Here is a 27,297-nt window from a genome sequence, read left to right as displayed (position 1 = left end):
TCCGAAGCAAACCTTGGAAATAAAATAAAGCAGTACTTAAAGCCCAACTACACATGGCTGAGCCCAGTCCCTCTCTCTAATGTCTCCATCCTACGGATGCCTGTAGGTGGGCCAGGCTATTTTCCATGCATTGAATAACCTTGACTATCACTCCCCACCTGTCTGGACATCTACCATCTGTGGCTTCCTCCTCCCCATCCATAGTACTGGCCTCTACTTCCAAGACAAATGGGGATTTCCCAGTGGGTGAACTCCCTCCCTCTGTACAAAAGCAGTTGGAAGGTGTAAAACTGAAGCACCTCCCTGGTAAGGAAAGGGCTCAAGGGTTTTTTTAGGGGGGCGGTAGCCTGATGAACAAAGAGATGGGCAAAGGAAGGTCATGATGGAGGTGTATGACATTGGGCATCATATGGAGAAAATAAGGAAAGTTGTTCTGTCTCTGTAACAGGAATGGGCAACTCACAGACCCTCAAGCTATTTTTTGCAGAGCCAGGATTTGTTTTGACCATGCAGCTGAATTTGGGAGGCGCCCTGGGTGGACCACGATTTCTCATCCTCTTTAGGCAGAACCAAAGCAAAAAAATCTCATTAAGTTTAGAATAGGTCTAGCACAGTGCTGCTCAACCTTGGCGACTTTAAGATATGTGGACTTCAACATGCTTCATGCTGGCTGGGGAATTCTGGAAGTTGAAATCCACATATCTTAAAGTCGCCAAGGTTGAGCAGCACTGTGCTAGCATATTCAAGCCCTCCTGAAAATGGAGGGAACCCTAATCTCACCACATATATAATGTGACTCCCTGCCCCCCCCCCCCACATCATCCTTCTTGCACATTCTTTAATTCTTCATGCCAGAATCCACAGCCACCAAATACAGACAAGAGGTGGCTTTGATTATAGACAGTTTTAACCCAATGAGCTAATATGTGTAATATGCAACACACAATCGTCTAGAATGGAGAGTCCTGGACTTCAGTTCCCATTCTCCTTATCCAATTGAATTGGCTAAGGACGATGGAAATTGAAGTGCAACAGCTGTAGCGGGAACCACATTTGGGAAGACTGAAGCTACTTCTTTCGAAAGAAGGATTAAATAATGCCAAAATAGGTAATGGCTACTTCTCTAGGCAAAATCCTTTAAGTAACCCTGTACCGCTTAGCATAAATGAGCATCTTAACGTATCTTAGTAGGATAGGGCAAACCTGTCAGTCCTCTCTCCTTTCTGCAAATAGGTCAGATTTGATTTGTTAATCTTGAGAATTAAAAAAAAGACCGGCACATTTCTCCCAACTTGCATTTTTGCTTGTGATTTGATCAAACTTGCATCGACTTTGCATTTTTAAATCACTTTTATTCATCTTTTTTTTAAAAAAAAGAGAAAACGAACAAGCAGAAAGAAAGAAAGAAAGAAAGAAAGAAAGAAAGAAAGAAAGAAAGAAAGAAAGAAAGAAAGAAAGAAAGAAAGAAAGAAAGAAAGAAAGAAAGAAATTTTGCCTAACTTGCCTTATTTTTGCATTTTAGTACATAATGTACTGTATATCATGCATTTACTATAGTACATTTATTGTACTGACTTTTCTCAAATACGCATGGTTGCAATGTTAGAGAATCACAGTATGAACTTTGGAGAACTACAAATCACAGCTAAATTTGACCATATGGTTCCAAAATAAGAAATTCAAGGAGTTGGCAGTGAAATGATCACTAAATAAGCTTCTCCCTCATCTCTGCTTTAAGGGCAGCAGACGTTCAGATTGTTCATGCCTGCCTCAAGTGCTACGAGAAATGTCACCAGCTAATTTCAAAGGCCCAAACAGCGGCTAACAGCAGAGGAGCAGGCCAACCAAGGTTTGCTTTGGTCAGCTGGCAACCAGTCGTGCTTCCTGGCACCCTCTCGACTGAACCTCTTAGAAAGGCCATAATTCTGGTCGGGTCCAGTCAGAAACCTACTGTTTCAGTTATTAGTTGGAGTGCCAAGAGCAGAGACCACCCGGGGTTAGGTAATTGAATTAATCCCAGGATTTGAAAGAGAGCTTCCTCAGAGTCTGCAAAAACCCAATGGCTAACATCAGACATCGGGCTGCTTCTGGAGAGAAGAGGACGACTGACATTTGGCTGCGTTAAACAGCTGCTTTTTCTTCCAGTCCAATGCCCCGGGCTTGCTACGGCTGCACCCCCAGCCCCTGCCCCCAATAAAAGGAATACAAAAGTGAAGGACTTCAGCAGACAAGCTGTCATCCGTCATGGCATCTCCAGCAGCGGGAAGCCTCACCCACTGGATTTCTAGCCCACTGGGGTGCGAATAAAAAGCAGATCTTATGTGGCACGTTGGTTCGCCAGGGTCTGCGGGACAGAGTCAGAAAAGTCAAGATGGTGAACGTGTGATTGAAGCTCTGCTTGTGTTATATGTGTGATGCCCATTAATAAAGGGCGGAGATTTGGTGGCACCATCTTGGCTCACACCCCTGCAGGAATTACTGGAGGATGCGCTCACATCGAATATGAATCCTGAAGGAGTGGCTGTGGGAATGAACGCATGGGCTTCCTTCTTCCCCTAATTACACACACACACATATGTGCACATTCATGGATTTTGCAGAGCGCACCAAACATGATCTGCCTCTTATTCTCACCCCTTCTTCCTCTCCTCCCTTGGTTTAATCTCTCTTCAAAGCAGGGGTGTGATGTCCGGGTGCTGGGTTGAGACAATATCCTAAACCTGTGTTAATGAAACACAATTGCCGTCTTCATATAATACACTCTGCTGGAACAAAAACAACCCCATTCTGCTAAGAGAGGAGTTGCATTCTCATGGCATGCTGAATCACAAACTACTCACACCCTACATTAGCCTTCTTTAGTGGTTTGTGTGGACCCAGCCATTTAAACCCCATTGGCACTGTTCTAAAACTTCTCTCATCTAGCATCTTCTCTTATCTAGCATGTTGGTCTTCAAACCCCATCATCCTCAGCCAGATGGGTTTGTCACAACACATGTAATCCTAAACTAGCCACTCTTGGTTCGCTCGGCCAGCTAAACTACCACAAGAAAAAACCCAAACTTAAAATTAACCCAGTTTCCTCATTGGGTTAAACGTGTTGTGTGAACGCAGCCATACAATCTTAGAGTTGGAAGAGATCCTTTAAATCATTGAATCCCATCCCTTCCTTGGAGCAGGACCCCAACAGAAGCATTCCTGAAACAGAAGAGGGGATCCTAGGTACAAATGCTTCAACTACCATACTACTCTTCCCCCATAGACATTCATAATATTCGAACAGAATCGCCCTGAAAAATAATACAGTTATTCTGCCTGCTGCAGTTGAATGATCATGAATGGATTGGGATTTTCTTCTGGGCGATGTCTCTTCAAGAACTCCCAAAATGTTATCATATTGTAATGAATAGAAGGAATGGCCTTGAGGGACAGGAGGAAGAACTGCTATCAAGACAAGGGTCAGCTAAAAGAATCCTGAGTCCAGGGCAGAAATGTAACCTGAAAAAGCATCTCAGACAAGACCCTCTCTAGTTTTCACAGAGATAAAGGGAGGAAGGAGGAAGCACATTCAGACTTGCAAGATTCTGTTATTATATCTTTATAATAAGTCATATTGGCCTACATGATTTTAGTTTCCTAGTCTGAAAGGCTGACACATGTGCCCCTCAAACTTTCTTACGGTTTCAACATACACCCTTCTGCCAGTTCTCAGTATCTTCTCATAAGACTAAGTTGACACAGACACACACAATCAAATCCTCCTCCTTGTCTTTTCGCTTTCTCCCTTCACATGGTTTGGATGCTCCTTATAAAGCAGCAGCAGCAGCAACAGCAGCATCACTTCTACTTTCTGTCTTCCCTTCCTTTTATTTTTATGTGAAAATACTGCAGAGTGAAGCTGTTGTCTCAGCCGTCGCCTGGACTTTCCATGAGTTTTTAGGCCAGGTTCCCATGTGGCTGGGACAGTGAATCCAGTGGGCCCTCTCCCTAGGGGCCCCCCAAGTGCCCCATCTTACCTTGTTTTATCTTAACCTGGCTGATTCTGAAAAGCTAAGATGGATTAGCATTTGGATGGGGCACCACCAAGAAATCCTAGGGTTGGGAAGTTGGAAAAAAAAATCCTAAAAGAAGGAACCCGTGGAAAAACATCTTCATATTATGGGCAAGAAAAGTGCATGGTTGCGTCCATGGTGTCTCCATGAAAAGTAGGCAACCTCCAGCATTATCTTTCCTTCCACAAAGGCTGAAAGACTCATTTAGATGTTCTTAGAAAATAAAAGGGCGAGTGGCTGAAGCCTAGTGGTTTCTTGGGAGGGTCCCTCTACCCAGGAAAAAGAGAGGAAGGGCTACACTAAAGTAGATGGTGGGGAACAGGCACCCATTCACTTTGGGATGAATGGGTGTTTTGTATGACTGGCTGTGCCCTCCATGGCAGCCGTGTTGTGAGCAAGCCCCTGGCACGCCCTCCAAATTCCATCCATTTTCCATGGAGCCCAAACATTTAAGGAAGCTTGTTGTGACCCGCATGGACGTCCCTAAGGAGATGTCAGCCCCACTAGGGAGACCAGACCAGGAAATTTAGCCGCAGGAACGCTAAAACTGCTTTTACTGAGACTGGTTATAATAGCAGAATCTTGCGAGTATGATTGTGCTGTACCTCCCCCCCCCACTTCTTATACTCCTATGAATTAGGGAGGTGTTTGAGCCACTTCCAAATGTTCTCTTGTTTCACTGGACTTAAAAAACGTTCCAGCCCCTTTTGCCTAGGGAATGGTTCTTGCATATTTCCATCAAGGTCATCTTCCTTACTTTCTGCAGGGGCAAAGGGTGGTCAGGTGCTGCATGCTTTACGCTTTATCATGCCATTGCATGAGTGACGCAAGTGACACCATTGTGAGAGGCAGCCTCATGCCTTCTGGGGAAGCCCTCCGTAGCTTTGCTCTGCAACATGTGCAAATGTCCTTTAAAGCGGAATTATATTAGATTTTCTTCTTCTTCGGTGTTACTGTTTGCACTTTGCCTTTTGTGGTGTTGAATTACCTTATTTTTCAACCAGATGTAATTGCTGCTAGAAGCCCTGAGTGGTGTTTACATACTTTAAAAAATGCTATAATTTTTGTAAATTAAGAGGCAAACAATTTAAAGTGGGTACTGGATTTCCTGGGAGGAAGGGAGAAGAAAAGGAGAAGGAAAAGCAGGAGAAGGAGGAGGAGGAGGAGGAGCAGGAGAAGAGGAAGAGGAAGAGGAAGAGGAAGAGGAAGAGGAAGAGGAAGAGGAAGAAGACAAAACTGTCAGGAACAATGTGTTCAAGAGAATGTTCATGGCTGTGCTTAACTTGGTTACTGAATTAATTTATTTTCTGGGTTCACACATTACGCGGAACCATGACCTAACCAAACAGGACTAAATTTGCCCAAGTTGAAGCCCCCCCCCCCGACACACATATGCACACACAGCCTGTAATTTTAAATCTGCACCTGTGCCACCCATCGCTCAGTCTAGCTGAGCTGCTTCAGCATGTCTTGTGAACACAACCCCAGGCTACATCTTGCCCTTAACCCTGGCACCACCACCACCATTTTTCCTGCCTCCACGCCAAAGAGGAAAATCGTAGGAGCAGCTGGACCGTACAGCCCTCTGCCAAGACAGGCGGTGAGTTCCCCTTTGATGGAGACATTCGAGCAGAGGCTGGACGACTACCTGTCAAGAATCCTTCCTTTTGGATTCCTGCCGTGAGCAAGGGGGAGTCTAGACGGCCTCTGTGGCCTTCCGTGGACTCATTGCTTCGATAACTACCTGAGCCTGAATCCGCCTGATCCTGGCACCCTGTGCAAAAAGCCGCTGGGCCTAGAAGGAGAGCAATTAAAACAGGCACCTCAAGAGAGTCCTGGCTGTCCACAGAGCTGTGACGCACCAACCTGCGCACCAGCGAGGTCCGAGTATGGCCCAAGGGCGAGAGGGCGGGCAGGGGTTTCGCCTCGTTCCACTCCACGTGCAAAGTACTGTCCACAGCCACTGCAGGGGAGAGCAGAGAGTGAGGTCAACCTCCAGGGTGCCATAAGAGGGAGAGAGATCAACCCTCTAGGGCAGGGTTTCTCAACCTTGGCCACTTGAAGATGGGTGGACTTCAACTCCCAGAATTCCCCAGCCAGCATAGTTGAAGTCCACCCATCTTCAAGTGGCCAAGGTTGAGAAACCCTCCCCTAGGGCTACCCACCCCCATGCAGCTAGCCACATCAGGCCTCGCTTTCCCACAGACCGTCGTTCCTTTATGGAGCTGGTGGCCACTGGCTATAGAAAGAGGACCGGGAGCCACTGCATGGAAGCCAAGAGGCTCCGGGTCCCAAGGACGCTACGCAATGTTCAATTAACCGCTGAGGAGCATCTGCTAAGCACTCACCACGCAAGAGAGAAAGCTTTTGTGCCTCCAGCACTGCCGTCCGTTGCAACGATCTGGATCTCTTTTCTGCCATGGTCGCTTTGTCCAAACTCTTTGGGGATTACAGTTCCCAGAATCCCCAGCCAGGACAGCCATAATACAAGGCACAATAGCATCCCCAGGGCTTTCCCATCCTCACCCCACTCATGTTTTTTACCCAACAGCAACTCTGTAAGGCAGAACTGGGGGCAAAACAGTGGCTGATCCAAGGTCGTTCGGTGAGATTTGTGACTCAGGTGGAGTCTATTCCACCATTCCAGAGATGTCACCTCCAGCCAAGATGGCGCATACAAGCACGATCTTCCCCACAACCCTGTCGAGGACAGAGGGGCCTTTCAGATAGACTACTCCTATCAAAAAGCATTGGGGAGCTCTTTTTTCCAGGTTTTCTTTTCTCCCTTTATGAATTTTCAGTGATAACAGCATTCAGGGAAGGAGTCGTGGAAAACCCCGTGGAAAACCATCTTTGGATGCCCGATAAAAATCCATTTAAACAGCGAGAGGACTGTACAGTCTTCAAAAACAGTAATACACGTTCTGAGACGTTCCTAAGAGTAATGGGTCTGCTTCTTCAGCAAATTCCCACCCTACGCATGCAGATGTGTCTGCCCAAAGCAATCTAGATTATATGTATGCACAGATATAGATAACACACACTCTCAGATCCACCTCTACTGTCCAGGATCTTTTTCCAGCTTTCAACCCTGGGATTTTCTGGTGGTCTCCCATCCAAGATAATAAACAGACATGATCTGTTTAGTCCATGCTTCTCAACCTTGGCAACTTTAAGATGGGTGGACTTCAACTCCTAGAATTCCCCAGCCAGCTTTGCTGGCTGGGGAATTCTGGGAGTTGAAGTCCACCCATCTTAAAGTTGCCAAGGTTGAGAAACCCTGGTTTAGCTTTTCAAGAACAACCAAGGTCAGCTCAAGCTCCCCCTGGCTAGTAGCCGAAGCAGCCTTTTGTGAAAGCCGCTGCAGGAATCAGAGGGAAAAAAAGAGCCGACACTCTCCTTCAGCCTGGGTTGGGACATATTCAGTTTCATCCTTGCTGTGTTCTCTGTCCTGTTCACCTTCCTTGCCTGGGGCTTTCCAGAGGAAACCTGGCGTGGGACTGAATGCTAAGAGAAGTACGTTTCACTTTTAGGGCTTGAGAAAGGATCTAGCTGGAAGATGAAGACGCTTTTTTCTCTACCAGCAAAAGAAACAGGAGCAGACACCCAGATCAAGCAACCCTGAGAACCTCCGCCTGCTTTCTGCTCTTTTATGCACACCTGTATTTACTCCAAAGAAAGAGGACCCTGAATTTAAGGTGACACTCTTCCATGCCCGCCCCAGGCAAGGAAGATTAAGAGAGAAAATAATCTTCCGCCTCCATTCCTGTGTTCTTAGCAAGTCTAACATAACCATCCCATTTTAAAGACGGAAGTGGTCAAAAATCACTTCTCCTTTTCAGAAAAATACAGACTAGCCGTGTTCATATGAAACAATTCACCAAATTAGTTTGGGATGAAAACAGTGCTTTGCTCTGACGCTTTTCTGTTTTCCTCCAGACCAGATAAGAGGGAATGGTTTTCCTTCACTTTATGTCTTCTCCTGGAGGTGGAAGAACACGCAGGAATGGAAACTACAAGGCTGTTTCCTAGTTTCTTGGACTTTCTATACCTAGTTAATAATCAGACGGGTGCACTGTGTTGAAGCTACACCCATTCTCTCTTTTTCCCTGTTTAGTAGACCTTTAGAGTTTCCTGTTTTTATCTGTTGCAGCCTTTTGCCTATCTCTCCCAATTAAGTGCCCCTTCTGGGGTTTAGGAGAATGCAGGGGGACATACCAACTGTGTGGCTGTAGGTGTGCTTATTTACAGCCTCTCCTCACTCACACCTGGCCACAGCGAAAACGTTTCCCTGCCAACCTCATTTCTCTGCCAGGTCCCCATGCTGCTGCCTTTGTCTCCTCCCCAGCTCCAGAGCTGATCTGGCGTTAAAGGACCAGTGGTAAAATAGTGCTTTCCCACCCACCTTTTCTGATATCATTGTATATCAGGGTTGTATAAAATTGCTTAGGATTTGTCACTGCTGCTATGGAGGGGATTCAGGGGACTGGCAGTGATTTGAAACAGGCAAGAGAGGTAGGAGGGACATTGGCCGAGGGGCAGCAAATATCATGATGGATGGTTTTCTGCAAACAAGCAAATGGATCACAGAACAAATCAACCCAGAGTTCTCACTCGAGGCACAAAAGACCGGGCTCAGATTATTCTATTTCAGATATACTATGTGAAGATCCAGCTCTCTGGAGAAGGCTCTGATGCTGGGAAAGGTAGAAGGAAAGAGAAGAAGAGGACGACCAGCAGCAAGGCGGAGGGACTCAGCTGCAGTAGCAATGAATGTACCCTTGGAAGACCTGAAAGACCAGGCTGGGGACAGTTCATCTTGGAGAACGTCTATCTATGTGGTCACTAAGAGCTGACACCAACCTGATGGCGCATAATCAATCAAATAGTTTTCTCCCAAGTCAAGGATCGATGATGATGGATGAGGAAAGGCCCTGAGAAGAAGGATGCTTCAGTAGAGGGCCTGGGGCACACACCTAGAGAAGGGGCTATCTCAGCTTTCCTATTCTTGTCCATAATGGGACTTCAGCTTCCAGTTTCCTGTTCTTTCCAGTTCTTTCACCATGTATAATTGATCTCTCTCTCTTCCATCTCTTCTCTGCTGCCTTTTTTCTTAAGTTAAAAAAAGACAAGCAATGAGGGGGAGGGGGGAGAGGAGATTTTGTTATTATTTAAGAACATAAGAATGGCCCTACTGGTTAGGTGAAAAGGTCTATATTCTGGATTCAACAGCAAATGGGACTGTGAAAATGGAGACTGAAACCTCCATGTGCTGATACAAAACACCATGAAATAGTATATCCCAGAGTCAAATGATTGGATCTGTATAGCCAACATTTTAGAGAAGCCTTCTAAAGATATCTACCATACAATCACCACCAGCTGAATTGTGGATCAGGTGGGTCATTGACAAAATACTAGTCAGAGAGTTCTGTTCTGGTTGGTTTATTTGTTTTGCTTTATTTTGTTTTATCCCTAGAAGTTTACATGCAAACTAAGAAATTGTTTCAAAAGAGGAGAGGGCTTTTTGTGAAACCTGCATAGATGGAGTGTGATGTTCTTGCACTTAGTCAAAAGCGGAGCACAGGATATGTGTGAATGCCCTGTTATTCATTGTACATACCTCCCCGGCTTCCCACAATTCCATCTGATCCCAAGGAAAGACAGAAGGAAACACTTCCCGGATGCTTTTTCTGTTGCGGTGCTACCGTCGGTGCTCAAGGGGAGTCGCTGCTTGAGAACTTGTTGGAAAACTTCTCCTTCTGCTGGAGAAATTTGGAAAAAATCATCCACCTACTTTTTCTGTCCATAATTCGGATAGAGAATTTCAGAAGGATGCTTTGAGTCCAGTGCTAGATTGGGAAGATTCAACAAGGCGATTCTGTCCTTTCAAGAAAGGAGCAGTCCAGAAAAAGGATCAGAAGGGAGGACAGAAAGAATGCCATAGTACTTAGCTTAGGTTCTGGACATTTTTTCCAGCCATTGGTAGATAGGAATAAGCAGACAGATTACTAGGGTGCAAATGTCCATGGAAGGGAGAAGACACTTTTTTGATGGGTGAAGCTTTGCTAGCCCTTCAGGGTAATCCAGACAAGAAGCACAACCAGGAGTACTAGCTCTACCCTTATTGTAAGGTTACCTTAGCAGAATCTTGCAAGACTGAAAGTATTTCTCCCCTCCTTTCCTTTTGCTCTCTGGAAAACTAGGAGGGTCCCTTCTGAAATCCTTCCCATGCCCTTCCTTCTTCTGCGGGCTGAGATATCTTTTACATGCCGGTTGTCCAGTCTGCAGCTCTCCCTCCTGTCTCCCAAAGTCATTCCCACAGACCATTAAGAGCTTGGAGCAAGCTTCCAAGCTAAAGTAGTGAACCAGTTACAAGAAAATATGCAACTTTCTGGGTGGGTTCATCAACATCTCAGCCACCTCTTATTCACAGAGTGATGTACATTCATGGCGCTCAGATTGTGTTGAATTCTGTGATTGTTCACATCACAGGATGGGATTACTGCATGCATGTAATTATCCCCCAATCAGTAGAACTTGAATTCCCAGGACCTGCAAACCTTGAACCTCAAAGGGGCTCCCAATATTTTTTGAAGTGCTTTTCCTTGAGGCTCTACACAGCCCTACAGAAAATTCTGTCTTGAGGAACTGTCTTGTTTCAGCCTATAGAAAGATGGAACAAAGCTTTGAAGCACTCTTCTATTTTTTTTTTTTTAAATGCCCTACTGTGCAACACCAGGATGGCAAAAAGAGTCTTGTAACTTTTGGTCTGTGCCTGCTAATTTTGAGAATGCAGGGAGCTTTCACTTTGCGATTAGATTACTCTTTCTCTTTTGCACACTCACCCACCTCCGTCGATTAATATGAAATTGTTAATAGGACAGCTGAGCTCATGGAGAACCTGAAGGGAGAGGAGGGGACGGTAGCCCCTCCTATTCGATAAAAATGAGAATTAACATGCCACCCAAACCACAGAATTGCTATTTCCCATAAGCTGCTAACTAAGAGAGTTTCCCACAAGGTCTGAATTCCTGGGAGTGGCCAGACAGCCCAAATAGTGTATGAAGTAATGAAGGCCATCACAATAATATGCCAAGAACAAAATGCATAGAGGAATCCTGGTGATGACCAAAACCCAGGAGTGAAATGGAAGACATGCCTTCAAAAATACATCCATTTGCTCTGAATGAATATGGTGAAGGTGGAGGATCTCTTGCAGCCCAGGGCTTCTGTGAAAAACTAAGCCATCTCTCCCCAACCTGATGCCCTCCAAGTGATGGAAGAATTTTGGAGGGATAACCCCAATACCTCTGGAGGAACCAGGTTGGAGAAGGGTGGACTCAACCAGCTCTGCGTTAACGGGGATTGGGAGGGGAGGAGGGAGAGAGAGAGAGAAGCATGGGAAGAAGGAAAGAAGAAAGGAGATGTGAATTGAGCCAGCATTTCCTTCGGAGAAGAGAGAATGCATCCGGCAGCAGGAATCTGCCTTCCGTGCAAGGGACACAGCGTTCCTAACAGATGAGCCATTAATTTTCTAGAGTGCTACTGTTGTACTCAGGAGGTGCCAGCAGCTTCTGCAGAAATAGCGCAACTGCTTTCTCTTCCACTCTCAAAGCATAACAAAAAAGTTTATAACAAAGAAGTTCATTTCTGTGCTATTTAGGTTGCACTGAAGTTGGAGCAGGAGGTCCAGACTCAGACCAGTAATAATTGTCCTCCAATTCTGGGTGGGAGACCAGGACGAAGGTCAACCTGGAAGGCCCATCCCTGGAGATGTCGTGACCGGGCCAAAACCCAGCCATGTCAATGTGATTTTGGGCAGCCAGAAATAAATGACAGCAAGAGAAGAGATGAAGGGGGGGGCGGGGGACAGATGCTGCCTGGCCCCAGAGAAGAACCCAGAAGTTGTGTTCATGCAACGTACTTGGTCAGGGCATGTAAAGACCAGCAGTTGCATTCCTAAGCTTGGTTAATTTTAATCTTGGTGAGTTTTTTTGTGGTTTAGCATGTTACGCAAAGCCAGTCTGTGGGCTGCCTACTCCAAATTATATTCATAATTATACCAATTACATTATTTTAAATACATGCACATCCTACGTGCATTTCCTCAAAGTAAGATTTTTTGTAACATTTTCAGAAATGTTGAAACCAGAACAAAAAGACTTCTACTTTTTTTTTCCGAGAGAAAAAAGACATTTGTGGGGGGGAAATGAATATTTCTTTTCTAAGCCCTTATCCATCTCAAATCATTTTATCCTTTTTGGACCATAACTTGCATCTATGATGTATAAACTTTGCTCACTAAATCATCATCATATCTGCTAGATTAAATTTAAAAGAGAAGGGGGGATGGCTGATTTTCAGAACAAAATATTAAATGAGTAAGAACTGTAATTTGCTATAGCTCATAACAATACTGTGGCTAAAATAGAATTTGATATTCTAATTTTAGAACTCTTAAAGATACTGGATTTAGTGAGAGAGTTGCAGATGGCAAGCTTTTCCCCCCTTTTAATATCTGGGGAAGTGGGTGCTTCTAAGTCAGTGACTTGTTTAATACATAATACAATGCTGGGAAAGGTGGGGGAAAAAAGAAGAGAATGACCAGCAGCAAGGTGGATGGACTCAGTTACAGCAGCAGTGGGTGCCCTGTTGGAAGACCAGAAGGACCAGGTTAGGGATAGATTGTCATGGAGAAGATCTATCTATGTGGTCAATAAGACTTGACACCAACTTGATGGCCCAAAATCGATCAACGACAGCCATAAAAATCCAAAATACCTAAAATTCATCTTTAATCTTTAACTGAGGCTATACAAGGTCACCACAAGTTTCTGATTTTCAGGAACTGTTTCTCAAGAAAAAGCGGAGATGCAACAGTGAAGAAAAAGGAGTAAAATGTGGCTGATCTGGGCACCATCCCACATGACTAGATGGTGCATAGGAGAGCCTTCAGACATGCAAGCTGGGTCTTGTCAGAGTCTCTTGTTTCAGAGATAGGCATTGGATTCCTAGGCAGAGGAACCATTTAGTTCACCAAAACCCTTACAAGTAATAATTAAAATTTATCTGAAGTGTCTGAAAGGGAAAGCACAACCCCAAACAGCTTTTCAGTCCCAAGACCACAGTCATGTGAACAGTAGGTGGGTGGAATTTTAAAAAATTATCAGAAGCTTTTTCTGGTGTGTGCTCTCTCTTTCCAAGACCTATTCATAAGCAATGTAGGAGTTAGTTGGCTTTGTCTCTTGAGTTGGCAATAACCCACCAGGGAGGGATGAGTGAAATGGCTTCTTCCCATACTAGTGCCAACCAGCTGGCATAAAGGAAGGTGGAAGAGGAAGCAGTGTTCTTTAACTGACCCATATTGCTCAGGAGTTCAACCAATTCAGAGACCAATGCTTTCCTCAACATTTCATAACCAAGTATTACTCAGGCTAAAAAAATAGTGAAAAGAGCATTAAAAGTTCCAAAACAGAATTGAGAGATGATTTTGGAGAAGATAGGAAAGTATCATTAAGGAGGGATTTGCAAAGGAGTTTGCACAAGTCTTTTCTTCCTCCAAGGTCATCTCTAAATTCCTTTACAGTTCTTTATGTTAGGATGACTAAATCTAGGGTGCAAAAGCCTCTTTGACCACTAGAGGGAAGCAAAGCGTTAGTATTTTCTGTATCTCTTTGCTGGCCTCTAGTGGCCATGAAGGGTAGAGTTCACACAAAATGCTAAGCTAGCCATCCTAAATAAATCCCTTTTATTTATCTGTTACAGAGACATGTATGCTGCTTCAATCAAGCAAATCTAGGTGGCTTGCAAGAACAATAAAACACCCTGGGGCATCCTCAAGTGTGGGTCAAAAAGTCAAGATGTCAGTTGCAGCCACACAATCAAAGGCCAACTTCCTTTTTAGTGAAAGAGGAAGGGCTTGGTTGTGGCCTTCATCTTGTCCTTTTTGCCTCCTCAGCAGATGCTGCTGCAAACATGACAAAATTAAGGACAATACAATTTTTACAATTGTAACACTCCAAGTAGCTCCATGAAATCATAGTAAATTCTAGTGTCATATATCCCCTAGGTATCTAACACTACAACAGTAATTCCCAAACCTGCTTAGATAACCCTTTTTAAAATAACTTTATAAATATTAATAACAAGGATGCAGTTCTTAATTTGAACCACAATCCAACTAATTTCTATTGGACGGCAACTCCCACAGTTCCTAGCCTGCTTACTCTAGATCAGTGTTCCGCAAGCTTGGATACTTGAAGATAATGTGGACTTCAACTCCCAGAATTCCCCAGCCAGCATGCTCATCTTCAAGTTGCCAAAGTTGAGAAACGCTGCTCTAGATGCTATGGCTAAAACCTGCTTTAGTACAATGTGTGAATCCAACCACAAAGATAGAACTGATTGTTCTCTATCAATAAAAAGAGTCTTTCCCTGTTGCTGAGTTGAAGTGTTTTCCACCCGTCCTTGAGCTGGCCAAAACCTAGCATGAAATGAGCTACAGTTTCTATCCTGTCTTGATTGCCTTCGTTCTCAGTCACTGCAGTCAACTGACTTCCCTTAAAGGCAATGGGGGGCAAATTTCCAGTCTTGCATACCTTCAGGCTGCCCCTTGGACAGTGTCAGAATAAGGAGGAATGAATTACTTTAACGCAATACAGCCAAGAATGACTTCAGCCCGTCTCACTCATGGGTTGGGATGAGAGGAAGGCAACATCATGAAGACACCACAGAAAACAGGAACAGGCAAGGCACATCTGTGCCATGCTTAGCTGCAAAGGAAAAAAGTGCAAATATACAGGAAGGCACCATCAGTTCCAGGACAAAAGATTGGTGTCCTTCAGCTCAGGATATGCTGGAGTAAACGCCATGTTCCCAGGAACCAGAAGTCAGGCTGAATCCTTCTGTGCACACGCTTTGTCAGGGTGGGAAAACGGCAGATGGAGCAGAAAGGTTTGACATTTTCATAAGGGTCCTCTTGTTGACGGGATGCTGAACCAAGCAAACTGCTGCACCAACAAGAAGCCAGCATTTGTGTGGGTTTCTATCTCCTCCATGGGAAGAGAGAGGCTTACACAGAAGAATGTGGGGAAAGCATGCCATGACGCTGCAGAAGGGTAAAGCTAAGATTATTCTGGGTTTTACATGCCTGTAGAGCAGGGTTCCCCAAAGTGGTCAATATCAACCCCCCAAGGGCTGATGGGACTATCCAAGGGGTTGATAAATGGCTGGGGTCAGTTTTATGTCTGGGAGTCAATAGGTGGTCAATAAATGGTGGAAGGGTGACTGGGGTCAATTAATCTTTTGGGGTCTCCACGCCAGTCCCTAGTCCTTAAGGTGGGGTGGCTAGTGGTGAGACAGGGTTACCCAGGGCTGGATGGTCAGCTACTAGTGAGAGCGGCCTTGAGTTGTCTTTATTATCATTATTGTTTTTATTGTTATTATTCATAGTACTATTAAAGTAGTGTTTATTAAATTATCTGCATATAATAAATGTTTGGGGGTCCATGACCAATCTGAAACTTCATGAAGGGGTTGATGAGCTGAAGAGTTTGGGGACCTCTGCTGTAGAGGATCTCCTTTCTGGTTTTAACTCGCAGACACCACACTAAGACCAAGCTCTTTCTGAAGAGATCATTTGCTGTATTTTAAGAGAAGGTGATGTGAGCCAGTTTGGCGTAGTGGTTAAGGATCAGGCTGGAAAGCAGGAGACCCTGAGTTCTAGTCCTGCCTTAGGCACAAAGCCAGCTGGGTGACCTTGGGCCAGTCCCTCTCTCTCAGTCCTAGCAAGAAGAAGGCCAGGGCAAACCTCTTCTGAAAAACCTTGCCGAGCAAACTACAGGGATTCGTCCAGGCAGTCTCTGAGAATCAGACATGACTGAATGGAGAGAGAGAGAGAGAGAAGGTGTGATAAGTTACTACAATTGTTTTATACTCGTCGTGATGAAGGGGGAAGTCATTTCTTTATCTATTTCTTTTCTTTTTCTTCACTATATTCTTTTTTTTCTTTTCTATTTTTCTTTCTATTCTTTTTCTGTTTTGCACTTTCTGTTTTGTCTTTTTACTCTTTTATTTTTTTAGTTTGCATTTTTTATTTGCCATTTTTAATAAAAGAACGATATATATAAAAAAGAACGAGCCCTTTCGGCAAAGCATCCTGCGCACCAAAGAAATTTTCTTTTCGAGGGGGAGGGGGGGTGGAGCAACACAACAGGCACGATTCCAGCAAAAGTCCCCAAAGCTCCCTCCACCCCCGACTCCTTGCTGAGGGAATAACCTTTCTTGCCCCACCGCAGACACACTCTGCCCTGAACATAGACTTTTAAAGGATGGAAGGGAGTGTTTTAACTCCCCTGAGATTAAAAGGTTGAAAGGCCCCCGTGGGGAAATAGGGGACCCCAGCAGGTCTTCTACAGAGTAGCTTTTGATTTCATTTGATAGGCAGATCTGCTTGCACTGCCCTTTTGAAGCGGGAACAGCTCAAACTGACACAGGAGCAAGAAACCAGCCCTGCGCTGCTGGATGGACGTCAGCTTTCCCGGTGCCCTTTGGACATGTGAGAGCCACCAGCTGGGTTCCCACAACATCCTTAACCGGGCCAGTTAAAGAATCAGAGTGTTAACCCGGGGTGGGTTTTTAAGTGGCTTCGCATGTTGCGACAATCCAATCCTGTCAATTAGCTTGTGGCTCACGGTATGGTGTGTATCCAGAAAATGGATTAGTTCAGAAACAGTGTAAGTGTGTTGCATGAATGTAGCTGCTGAGAATAAAAGGCTCTCCCTGCACAGTCCTGACGTGGTGGCTTGGGGATGGCTTGACAAGTCCAACATCTCTGGAGTGTCCAGCTTGAGGAAGGTTGCCACAATCTGACTTCTAATTCTGACTTATCTTTTTCTTGCCCCTAATTTCCTGCTCTACACATTCCCCTTCTTATTCTCCCTAAGGGTGTCCACAGGTCAAAAAAGTCAAGATGGTGGCCACAATGGTAGAATCAAAGCTCCATGATGCACATAAAAAAAAGCAGGCAGAGCTTTGGGTTTTTTTGGCCATAACCTGAAAACACCCTTGTTCTCTGTCTTCCCCGTGTTGGGCTTTGACTATGAAGAACTTCTCAAGACTTTACACGCAGAGCTCCACTTACAGTTGTTTGCACTATTGACCCAAGGGCCAAGTGAGACAACTGAATGAGAACACACTGCAGATTTGAAACCCAGCTCGTTTCCATGCTGACTTCATTCACCCAATAGTCTTAAACCAAGTCCAGTCAAGGTCTAGCAGCTGCCTTTATACAACCTGCTCAGCTCAAGTACGTTAACCTGGATTCGGTATTTTGTGGCTCCCTGTGTTGGGCCAACTCAGACGGCTTACTTTATGGTTCAAAGGACTGTAGGAACCCAGAAAATATTAAGTGTCTTGTGTATCATGTGAAACCAGCATTCTGTCTGTGGCTAAAAGAAGAAATTATTCTGGCTCCCCCTTCAGCCAGTCCAGAGGGGAAGGAAGGCCTGAAAGCATAACTCCCTGTGCATTTGAAGACAGCTTGCTGAGACTGGCCATATGGGATTTCTAGAGTATGCCATGACTTCAGGGGATTGGTGTTACTTTAGGACCAGCACAGCTTATTGGTGTACCTGCTCGCCTCCCATCTGTTCAATCTGCAGGAAGGAACCAAATATTCACTGAGCCAGAGAGTGACATGTGTAATGCAGCCACTTTGTTGCACAAACAAGCATCCACAAACCTGTGTATGGTATGGTGGTTAGACATGGAAATTAGGAGTAGCCCAGGTGGAGTATCTACCTAGGAAGCCTGTGAGTGAATCACGATTCCCAGCGTTCCTCACCATTGACCAAGCTAGTCTTAGGAGCTGGTGACGTATCTCAGGAACGTCTGGAGAACCAGAGATTCCCCAGTTCTGCTGCAATAGCTGAGAGATATTTTCCAGATTCTGCTGCTTGTAGAAATTCAAGTTTCCAGTTGTGGTTGTAGTTTCTACTATGCAGCTCCTTTGAGGAAAAACTCTCAACTAAATGAACAATTGAAAGTGCCATAAAGGCCCAACAGCTGCATACACAATACATGGTATGCTTGTTTAGATTAACCTTTGCTGGTCTGTATGTGTGTGGCTTAGCATTTTAGGTCTGTTTGGTTCCTTTATGGTTTATTGCTTGGTGTGAACCCAGAAAATTGGTTAATTCTAGGTTAAGAAAGTTACATGAATATAGTAAACCTGTTCTGTTCGTCCTCCCAGTTTTCAAGGTACTGGCTGCAGGAATGAGGGGAAAGGGTGGCAGAGAGAGACAAGGTTCACACATCATGCTAAGCTACAGTCTTATTAACCATGGTTTATTGATTTGACCACAATAGTTGGCTAAACCAGAGCCAAACAAGCCAGCTTATGGCTCAGCATATGTTTGAGCTCCAGCCATCTCTCTTTAATATAGCCAAAGCACTGGATATTAGAAGGGAGTGAATTAAAGCTGGCATCTGCAGAGTTACAATAGCCAGCCAATGTCACGCTCAAGTTACCAATCTGGGTTACAAGAATCCAGATCACTGCTAGGTGGCAGCAAAGAATCTCTGTATCTTGTTGTTGTCTAGTGATTGTCCAGATTTTTATGCCCAGTCTGGTAGCCCTCCTCCATGGCAATGCTCATTCTATAACAATTAGTCCAAAGTTTGTTTAAATTCAGCAAACATCCTTCTGACACTTAATTGGGATTTTTCTATTTATTTCTTATTGATCGCGGCTGGGCCTTTGGTGATGAGGAAATAAGTTCTCTTAATTGCCTCAAGGCTCTGTTTCTGTTTTACAGTAGAGAAAGGAAAAGCATTTCTGTTTTTCTCTCTTTTTTCCACCAAAAAAAAAGTTCTTCCCAATAGGATCAAAAAAAAAGAAAAAGAAAAAGAAAAGGAAACTGAGATGATCAAGAAAGGTTACTGAATGCATAAATAAGAAGCTGTTTGTTGCTTCAACATCAGATGTGACCTGTAGTGGTTGTATTCGTACAACATGCTTAACCTAATCATTTAATAAATCCTTTTTCTGGGGTTTTGTACAATATATTGAATAATAGTAACAACAACAACTAACCCCGCTTAGCCAATTATGCTAATGAAGCTGCTACATGTTGACCTGATCTCATTAAGCATATTGTGTGATCACAGCCAGGGGACTAGGCAGGACCTGTAAACTTTTAATTAAAGGCACAGAAACCCTGAAATCTTCTACAGCTGCCCACTTAGCAATACAGTTGCTCTTGAGTGTTCCATCCCATCAACCATATTCATTCTGGGATATACATGGCAGGACAATATTGAAAACATCTGATTGTTCAGAACTGATACATAATTGCTTGGACCCTCACTGGCAAGTGAAGTAAAGGGTGCCATTCCAGAAGAAAGGTTTACTATAAAAACAATTTCAAAATTCACAGAGAAAGAGGACATTTTATAGAAGATGAACAGACAAAGTTAATGCATACAGACAGTGCGCGCTGGAAGGCAAAGCCTTCTCTTGTCCTGATTGTCAAGAACCAGTCAGATGCTGAAAGAAACCTATCAACCGGGGGCTTATGGTGCTTGGGCCTCAGAGAAAGCCAGTCCCAAGATGTAAAAATAGAAGTCCCCCAACGTGACGCCTAATGTTCAGTCAGGAACCAACAACTTTGCTAGGTCATCTGAGGAGTTAAAGCTGGTCTTCTAGTTATTGAGCCAAAAGAAAGGAGAGAGTAGTGCTTCTGGCAGTACGATGCAGTGGGTTGGACCGGGATCCATCCTCACTTGATGAGTCTCTGCATGCAGAAGATCCCAGGTTCAGCCCCAGCATCTCTACCCAGAATGGATCTGCAAAAGCCATCCAAGCTTTGATTGTAAAGAACCATTTCTGAGCTGACCAGACTGGATGGATGGAATCATGATCTGGACTCAGGATGAAATGTTGGCTTCATCCATCCCCAACCTTCATTCACCATTCAGAGCAACAATTCCATCAAACCAGACATCAAGCGTGGCCCCAAAGAAATGGCCAACGGTGAGAAGAACCTATTCAGGCTGGAATCCTAGGAGTTGCAAGTCCCAGCCCACCCCCCCCCCCCCTTTGCTCTAGGAAGCCTAGTAAAATTGCCCAGGGACTAATGTCTCTGCAATGAAAGATCACTTGGTTCTAATAAACCTGCTTATCAAGGGAACAAGATACTTTGGGCCTCAGCAAATGACAGCTGTCAGCACGTTTTTGCCTTTCTTTTTTCCCCAAATGAAATGTTAAAGGCAGATGGGAAGGGGAAGAATAATGTTCATTTGAAAAAGAAATAAATACGTCCACGCACTGCAAAATGCCAAAAGCTTCTGGGCTGCAGGATCTTCTTCAGCTCCACCCACCCTTCTGATGGGCATAGCAGGCTTCCCACCACCTGCCATCTGCCTCACGGTTCCTGTGCTAAAAGAGGGTGGGAAGACGCCGAGCGTCTTTCCAAGGACTTTGAAAAAGCAAGCCGGTTTCTTCACCAAACGTTTAAGCAAGTTTCTAGCTCTCATGCTGGCCGGAGGAAATCCAGATGAACTTCCTGGATCATTTTCTGCACTAAACCAGTCAACTGTTTCTCGTTGGCACAGCATGGGCATCTCTCCTCCGCTCTCCTTTCTGATTTGGAAAAGAAGCAAGACTGCATGGTTTCCGTTTAGAAAAACATTGGCCTTTTTCATGGTGTTGATCGAGCAAGTCTCAAGCAAGCCTTCTCTCGTCTTTGTCCCAGTCAAGAACCAGGGTGTTAGGATGCCCAAAGTGACAATAATCTTATAGACTAAATCCTCCTGAAGGCACTTAATTGTTATTATAGCATCAGAGCCTGGGCTTATAATGCAATCCTGTATTCATTACAAAATAAGCTCTGATGCATTCAGTTATGCTTACACCCAATTAAGCACTCACAGATCTGCCAACTTAGGTTGCAATCTGAAACACTTTTATTAGGAAGTAAACCCCGGGGAATTCAACAATGTGCATTTTCTGATTAAACCAACATAGCTTGGTGTTCCAAAGTGAAGAGTCTCTGCTTCAGAATGTGCCTCTGGTGTACATTCAGTAGCATGTTCTCATGAAATGCTTAACCAGGTCTGGCTTAACCTAGTGACTGCATTCCCACTATATCTGAGCTTGGTTAGGCGTTTTGTGGTTAAAGACGTTATGCAAATTCAGCCTACCCCATTCGTCGATCAGGGCATTATGCAGATGGATGAATTCACTAACCAGGGTTAGATCTTACACAAACATAGCCGATATCATCCCCTGGATATCACCATCCTTACCTTTTTCTGTCCTAAAAGACGATAAGCTACATTAGAAAGCTCAGTATATAAAATATATTCAGCTATATTCAGGGCAAGCAACTTATTTGAATGGCCTCATTTAAATGTTGAGCACCCATGCATAAGATCAGACAGCAAAACTCCAAAACTATGTTAAAACCTTTTTTAAAAATTTCTGGAACGTATTTATATCCCTCTTCACTCACCCAAACATAAAACCCAATGAACTGAAAGCAATTAAACACAACAACAGAAACCAAGGAATAAACAGAACGTCCCATCTCAGCACGTAAGTCAGCTTGAAAGTCAAAAGCCCAACTAAATAAAATGATCTTTGCCTTCTGGCAGAAAGTCATCCTGGGAAACATAACCATGTTTCCTTTGGCAAGGAGCTCCACATGCCCTTGAGGCTGGGAGAAGAGAAAGAAGGGTTTCAAAAGGCCTATAAGGGCAAATTACATTTTTCCAATTGCCTGAGCCCATATTTCTTGGAAGCTACTTCCACCAAGATCTGCAGGAGTCTTTCTTAAATCTTTCAAGGGAGCGTTGCTAGAGATTACGCTCTACTGGGCATCACAGTGTGCTCTTCTCTTGCATGGCATCAGCAGGCCAATAACAAAGGGGTTATACTGAGTTCTACAGCATGGTTCTGAGATGCCCATCAACGAGATGTTCAGAAATCCAAAACCTCTAAAAATTATAAGCTTCTCTGCTGGTTTCCAGTGGGGTTGTCACAAGAACTGGTTCCAAATCAGAGATGAAGGGGAAGGAATAGATGCCTTTTTGAACAACTGATTGGGCCACCATTAGGATATTCATCTACTCTGAGACCTGGGGGTTTCACCCACGGAGGCTGACACTCTGAAGATAAGAGGAATAAACTCTCAGCTTTTCAATTACCAAAGGACAAGATAGTCTGTATTATTCTGTATGGTGCTAGGTTTAATTCATGGCTCAAAAATGGAATCAGAATGATGAAATGGAATAGCCTGATCTTTCTTTCTTTCTTTCTTTCTTTCTTTCTTTCTTTCTTTCTTTCTTTCTTTCTTTTTCTTCCTTCCTTCCTTCCTTCCTTCCTTCCTTCCTTCCTTCCTTCCTTCCTTCCTTCCTTTCTTCCTTTCTTCCTTTCTTCCTTTCATTTTCTTTTATATTCAGCATTAGATGTAACTTAGATGTGCTTTTTGTGTATTTGCTTATTGGGTGATTTTTTTGTTTGTTTCTCCTTTTCATATAATAGGTTAGGTTTCTTCTTTAAAGGACTTTATACAATTGTACATATAAACTGAATTGCCACACAACTATCTTAGTATAATTATGGCTATTCAGTTCATATATATTCAAAAGCAATAGCGAACGTCTTTCAAGAAATGTTAACTGTAATGTTTTTAAAGTTTAAAGAAGGAGAAGGAGAAATAATAATCATAGTAATCACAGCCATGGTTTGGATATATCTTGCTCGTTCCATTACTTGATTGCTTGGCGTGAGCAGTTTAAACCAAATTACAGAATATTATAAAAGAAGGAAGATTCCAAAAGACATTTGCATAAATCTGGAATTTATCCATGCAGATAAATAGCTCAATTCCAGCGTATGGCTTCAGTCCTGCCTTTCCCGACCTGACATCCAGTTGGGTAGGGACTGCAATTCCCAGAGTTCTAAGGGCAGTGCTTCCCAACCTTGGCAATTTTAAGCTGTGTGGACTTCAACTCCCAGAATTCCCCAGCCCGCACATCTTAAAATTGCCAAGGTTGAGAAACACTGCGTTAGGGAATGGTGCCTAGATACAGTCCCATCCTTTCTCACCCAAAACAAGCTTAAATGCTTTCCAGTGGCAGAAGGGACAGTTTTGTCAAGAGTACATTACTACCCAATAGAGAGATGTAGTTACACAGGTCTCATACTGACCCCCTGCAACTGATGCTGAGACGCTGCCTATTCTGTTTCTGAGAGCCTGAGCCCCCATCCCCAAACAACAAGAATAGGCATTAAATTTGGAGTTACAACCAGCTTAGAGTTTCTCTGAATCTGATACTTTGGCATTTAAAGATTGTAGCTCTTAGGGCCAATCCTAAGACTCTGATTCAAGGCAGAGGTTTCTAAGCCTCCAGCTTTGGAGCTAATTTGCCCTTTTTCCTGGACCCTTCCATCTCCCAGGACATGCATCTAAATGCCAACAGCAAGGTTAAGCATAAGATTACAAAAAGGAGAGCTCTGATGATGGTTTGTGACATTCTAAAGAGATGTTCCAAAGGGAGCCCACCCCCAGCCTGAGAAATGGTGGTGGCTCCTCGTCATTGGTTGTGTTCAAGCAAAGGCTACATGGCCATCCTGGGGGAGATGATTTAATCTGGATTCCAGCACTGAGCAAGGATTTGGACCGGATGCCTTCAACGGCCCCTTCCAACTCTAGGTTTCTAGGTTTCTTGGGTTTCCCCCCAAGCAGCTGTTTCAAATGGCAGGGTTCAGTTCTGGACATGGGAACAGAGAGAGGATGGGAAATGTGGTCCACACCAAAGCAATATCATTACTTTCACCCATCTTAACCTGTTGAGGGCATATGCTGAACTTCTTATGGTACGCACCAGCTCACAGCTCACAGAAGAAGAAGAAGCACCTGCAGTTTAAACAAAACAAAAAATGGTCTGGGATGGAAGAGGGGTTTCCAGACCAGTGCCTGGTGTCTTTTTCTATCCATTCTAAGACTGGCCACAGGCACACGCAGGATGTCAGTGTGATGCAAGTTGGGAATCTTTTCTCCTGAGTATCAAAACATCAGAGCCATGAGCTGATTGAGCTGAGCATCTGGTGGATTCAGAGAGGGACTAGATTTCTGTGGATATTCACAATCAGGGCATGAGATCAATCATCCTAGGAACTGCTGTTTAGAGGCACGCTGTCTCTGATACGAAAGCCATAAGCAGCTCTCGTGACTAGCAGCTACTGGTAGTCACTTCCTCCATGAATCTAAGTCATCCATCTCGGTTACTGTACCTTGTAGTGGTGAATTCCGTAGTTTAACTCCATTTGGTGGGAAGCAAATTGCCCTTTTATCTGTTCTCACCTCTCTCCACCCCCACCCTTAGTTTTGGGGTATTTGGAGTAAGGTTTTTCACCACAAAAACTTACTGCAACATGTGATATTCCGAAGGAACAACATAAGGGAGCGGGGCAGGTGAATGTAGATAAACATGGTGATGCCAAACAGAAGGAACTTTCTGGAGCCTGCAGCCCAGAAGTGCAAAGAGACGCTCTTGACAGACAGACAAACATGCCAACACCCACTGCAAAAAGACCAGCCCTCAAGCTTAAACTACCATGGCAGTATTTTAGCCCAAGAAGACTGAGAACTAGACAGCAGAGATAGATGCAGTTTTACCAGAATTACCATGATGGATCCAGAGTAGTGTGTTTTTCCCCAGAATCGGGTACACATGCTGCAGTCCTATCACCCGAGGACTGAATGAACCCATTTTCTAGATGCACTCAGTGCACTGATCCCCAAACAGACTGGGTCTGCACAACCCACTAACTCTCAACTTTCTCCAGGTTAAAATTAGCCTTGTACTGTAAGTCTTGTGAGTTTTGAAGAATGATGTGTGCGCGTTTGTGTATAAAAATAAGTGGGCAATCTTGGCAAGGCTCAGGAATGCAGCCTGTAGGTCTTGAACCAACCTGATTAACCTTATCATCAATAAACAAGATGTGAAGACAATCCCTGCCTTTGCCTGTATGTATCACTAAATATCCAGAGAGGAAAATTCCTCTGGATTTGGATCAAGCCTTTGAACATGCTGCTAAGGGCATGTGTACAAATGAATCCATGAGAGCACTGCTAAAAAAGATCTGGAAGGGAGGGGATTTTTTTTCCAAACGAGGAATGCTGGGGGCTGGCAGGAAGGAGAGCATTTATATGAGTATTGTTGAGTTCAATTAAGTCCATTATTACTAATATCATCACCTTTCTCTTTTACACAAAACTTACATCTCTGTTAAAATCTTGCATAACCCCCTGGTTTTCTGTTTGTACTGAGAAGCTGTTCTCCGAAACTCTCATAGCCAAATTCTTCCCTGCCACCCTCCAACCCCCACCCCCAGCTTTGGAATTCCAGCACTAAGAAGAGATTTGTATGGCAAGCGTATGTCTTCTTTTAATGCTGGATAAAGACCTCTGGGTCTTACACTGATTTTGTTGTTGTGCTACATTATTAATTGCATAATTATTGTCCAATCTGTCTTTATGTTGGGGATTTTAACACCTTCTGCGAACTGCACTAAGAATGCATGGTGGGCTTGAAGAATGGGATTTTGAAGTGTCAATAAATACTCCTGTATATGCAATTGTCTAGGTTACAGGTCTTCTTCCCCACCTTCCAGGGAAACTTTCTGCAACTGTTTCTAGGACTCTGCTATTCTCATTCTAGACACCACAGTGATATTTAACCCTCTGATTTCAGTAGGACATAATTCCAAGTGATGAACTTAGACCCTGAGGTAAAAGATTCTGTTCTTCTCAGTGACAGAGCAGCCAGAGAAGAAGGCTGGCATGTAGCTGGCTAAGGGGGCATATGCCAATAAGGAACTGTATATTATAACCCCAGTTGGCATGGAGCAGCTACCCCCTTCTCCAGACAGTGCCAGCATTAGACGGGACCCTTCTGGGAGGTTCACTCATAACATACACACATCCTGCAAAGTGAACCCCTCCTTTTGCACGCCATTATTGTCACTTGCACTGTTTGGTTGGGAAAAGCATCTGCTGCGTCCGTCCAACTCCCACTTACACCTACAGAGTAACGGCTCCCAGTCTAAGCTAGGACCTCGACTCAGCTCGGGAGTACGTTCAAAGTGTCTCCTCTTCCTTCTACCTTCCTTTTTGCACCCCAAAGCACAGTCTGTTTTTCAGCACAAGAGGTCAATCTTGGCTGGGATTCCGCCCCCCCCCCCCTCCCGGTCGCCTTTTTCTGTTTCTGGGATGGGAATTAATATTGGGGCGAGGTGGGAGGGGGGAGACTGAAGGTCTGCTAAGGAGAGCGGTTCCTTGGCAACAGCAAGTCTGTCCTCGCATGCTAATTGCGCCGGGCTCCGGCCGTAGCTGGCGGCGCCGGGCGAGGCGGGAGGGTGGAGGGAGAGAGCGAACGAAGGGGAAAACAACCTACGAACTGCTGGAGAGATGTGGGGCCGTGCAGCCCCGGGAAAGCCAACCGCGCAACTGTCACTGTCCGACAGCCCGACAGCCCGGCTGTGATGCCCACGCCAGGAGAGCCGAAGCAGGAAGCAGGAAACCCAGCTGGGCTCGGCTGGACGCATCCCGCCCACACACAGAGACACAGACACACACACATATCCCCCCAGGCCGTTCACGTTCCTTGCTACCACCGTCCCACCTCCCCCATCCCGTATTCTCCGGGGACCATCCGGCATCCTCACCAGTCCATAGTCTGCCTGGTCCTGGTCCACGGGAAATGTAGCCGCCTTCTTCCCCACCCCCACTTTCCACCACAATGAAGACAGTCTTACCGATGGGGGTTTTGGAGCCAATACAGCCCATAATCGACGGGGGCAATTTAGGATGGAGGTAAACCGTTGCTCCAGACCGCAAACATTGCCACAATACCTCATGGGCTGGGAACTGGTAGGCAGGCAGGGAGCGGTGGATAACAAGATGAGCCCCTTTTCCCGGGGTTGAGCTGGTGATACCGCGAACGCCAGAGAGGTAGGTTGAGAAAACACAGGCGCGCGCGCGCGCTTTCACACACACACACACACAACCGCCAGCCTCCAGGAAGCGCGCTGGCTCGCTGTCTCCTCCCTGCCTCGGTTTCTGCCCCCTCGAGAAGCTGGCGTCTCGGGGACTTTGGGGCTGAGCCGCCTGCACGTTCGCCCACGTCACTGCTGCTAGCGCGGGGTGGGGTGGGGGGTGGGGAGTAGCAACTG

At 44.8% G+C, this 27,297-nt stretch overlaps 1 protein-coding gene across 1 annotated transcript in view; it reads right to left on the bottom strand.

The window, feature by feature from the left end:
- FAM131A (family with sequence similarity 131 member A) overlaps nt 1-27,053 on the bottom strand; it is a 66,710-nt gene extending 39,657 nt beyond the window's left edge. Inside the window, exons 1-2 of the mRNA XM_088132066.1 lie at nt 26,881-27,053; nt 5,876-6,015 (exon numbers count right to left, since the gene is read on the bottom strand). Coding sequence (XP_087988192.1) covers nt 5,876-6,015; nt 26,881-26,911 — 171 coding nt within the window. The 5' untranslated portion in view covers nt 26,912-27,053. The remainder of the gene's footprint in view (nt 1-5,875; nt 6,016-26,880) is intronic.
- Nucleotides 27,054-27,297: the final 244 nt, after the last annotated feature.

Source organism: Python bivittatus, unplaced genomic scaffold (genome assembly GCF_059951505.1).
Source record: "Python bivittatus isolate LINGU-HERP-01145 unplaced genomic scaffold, Pbiv_v1 ctg000980_np1212, whole genome shotgun sequence".
Classification (NCBI taxonomy): domain Eukaryota; kingdom Metazoa; phylum Chordata; class Lepidosauria; order Squamata; family Pythonidae; genus Python; species Python bivittatus.
The sequence above is the reverse complement of the archived record's forward strand: the minus strand, read 5'-3'. Positions and strand labels throughout refer to the sequence as shown.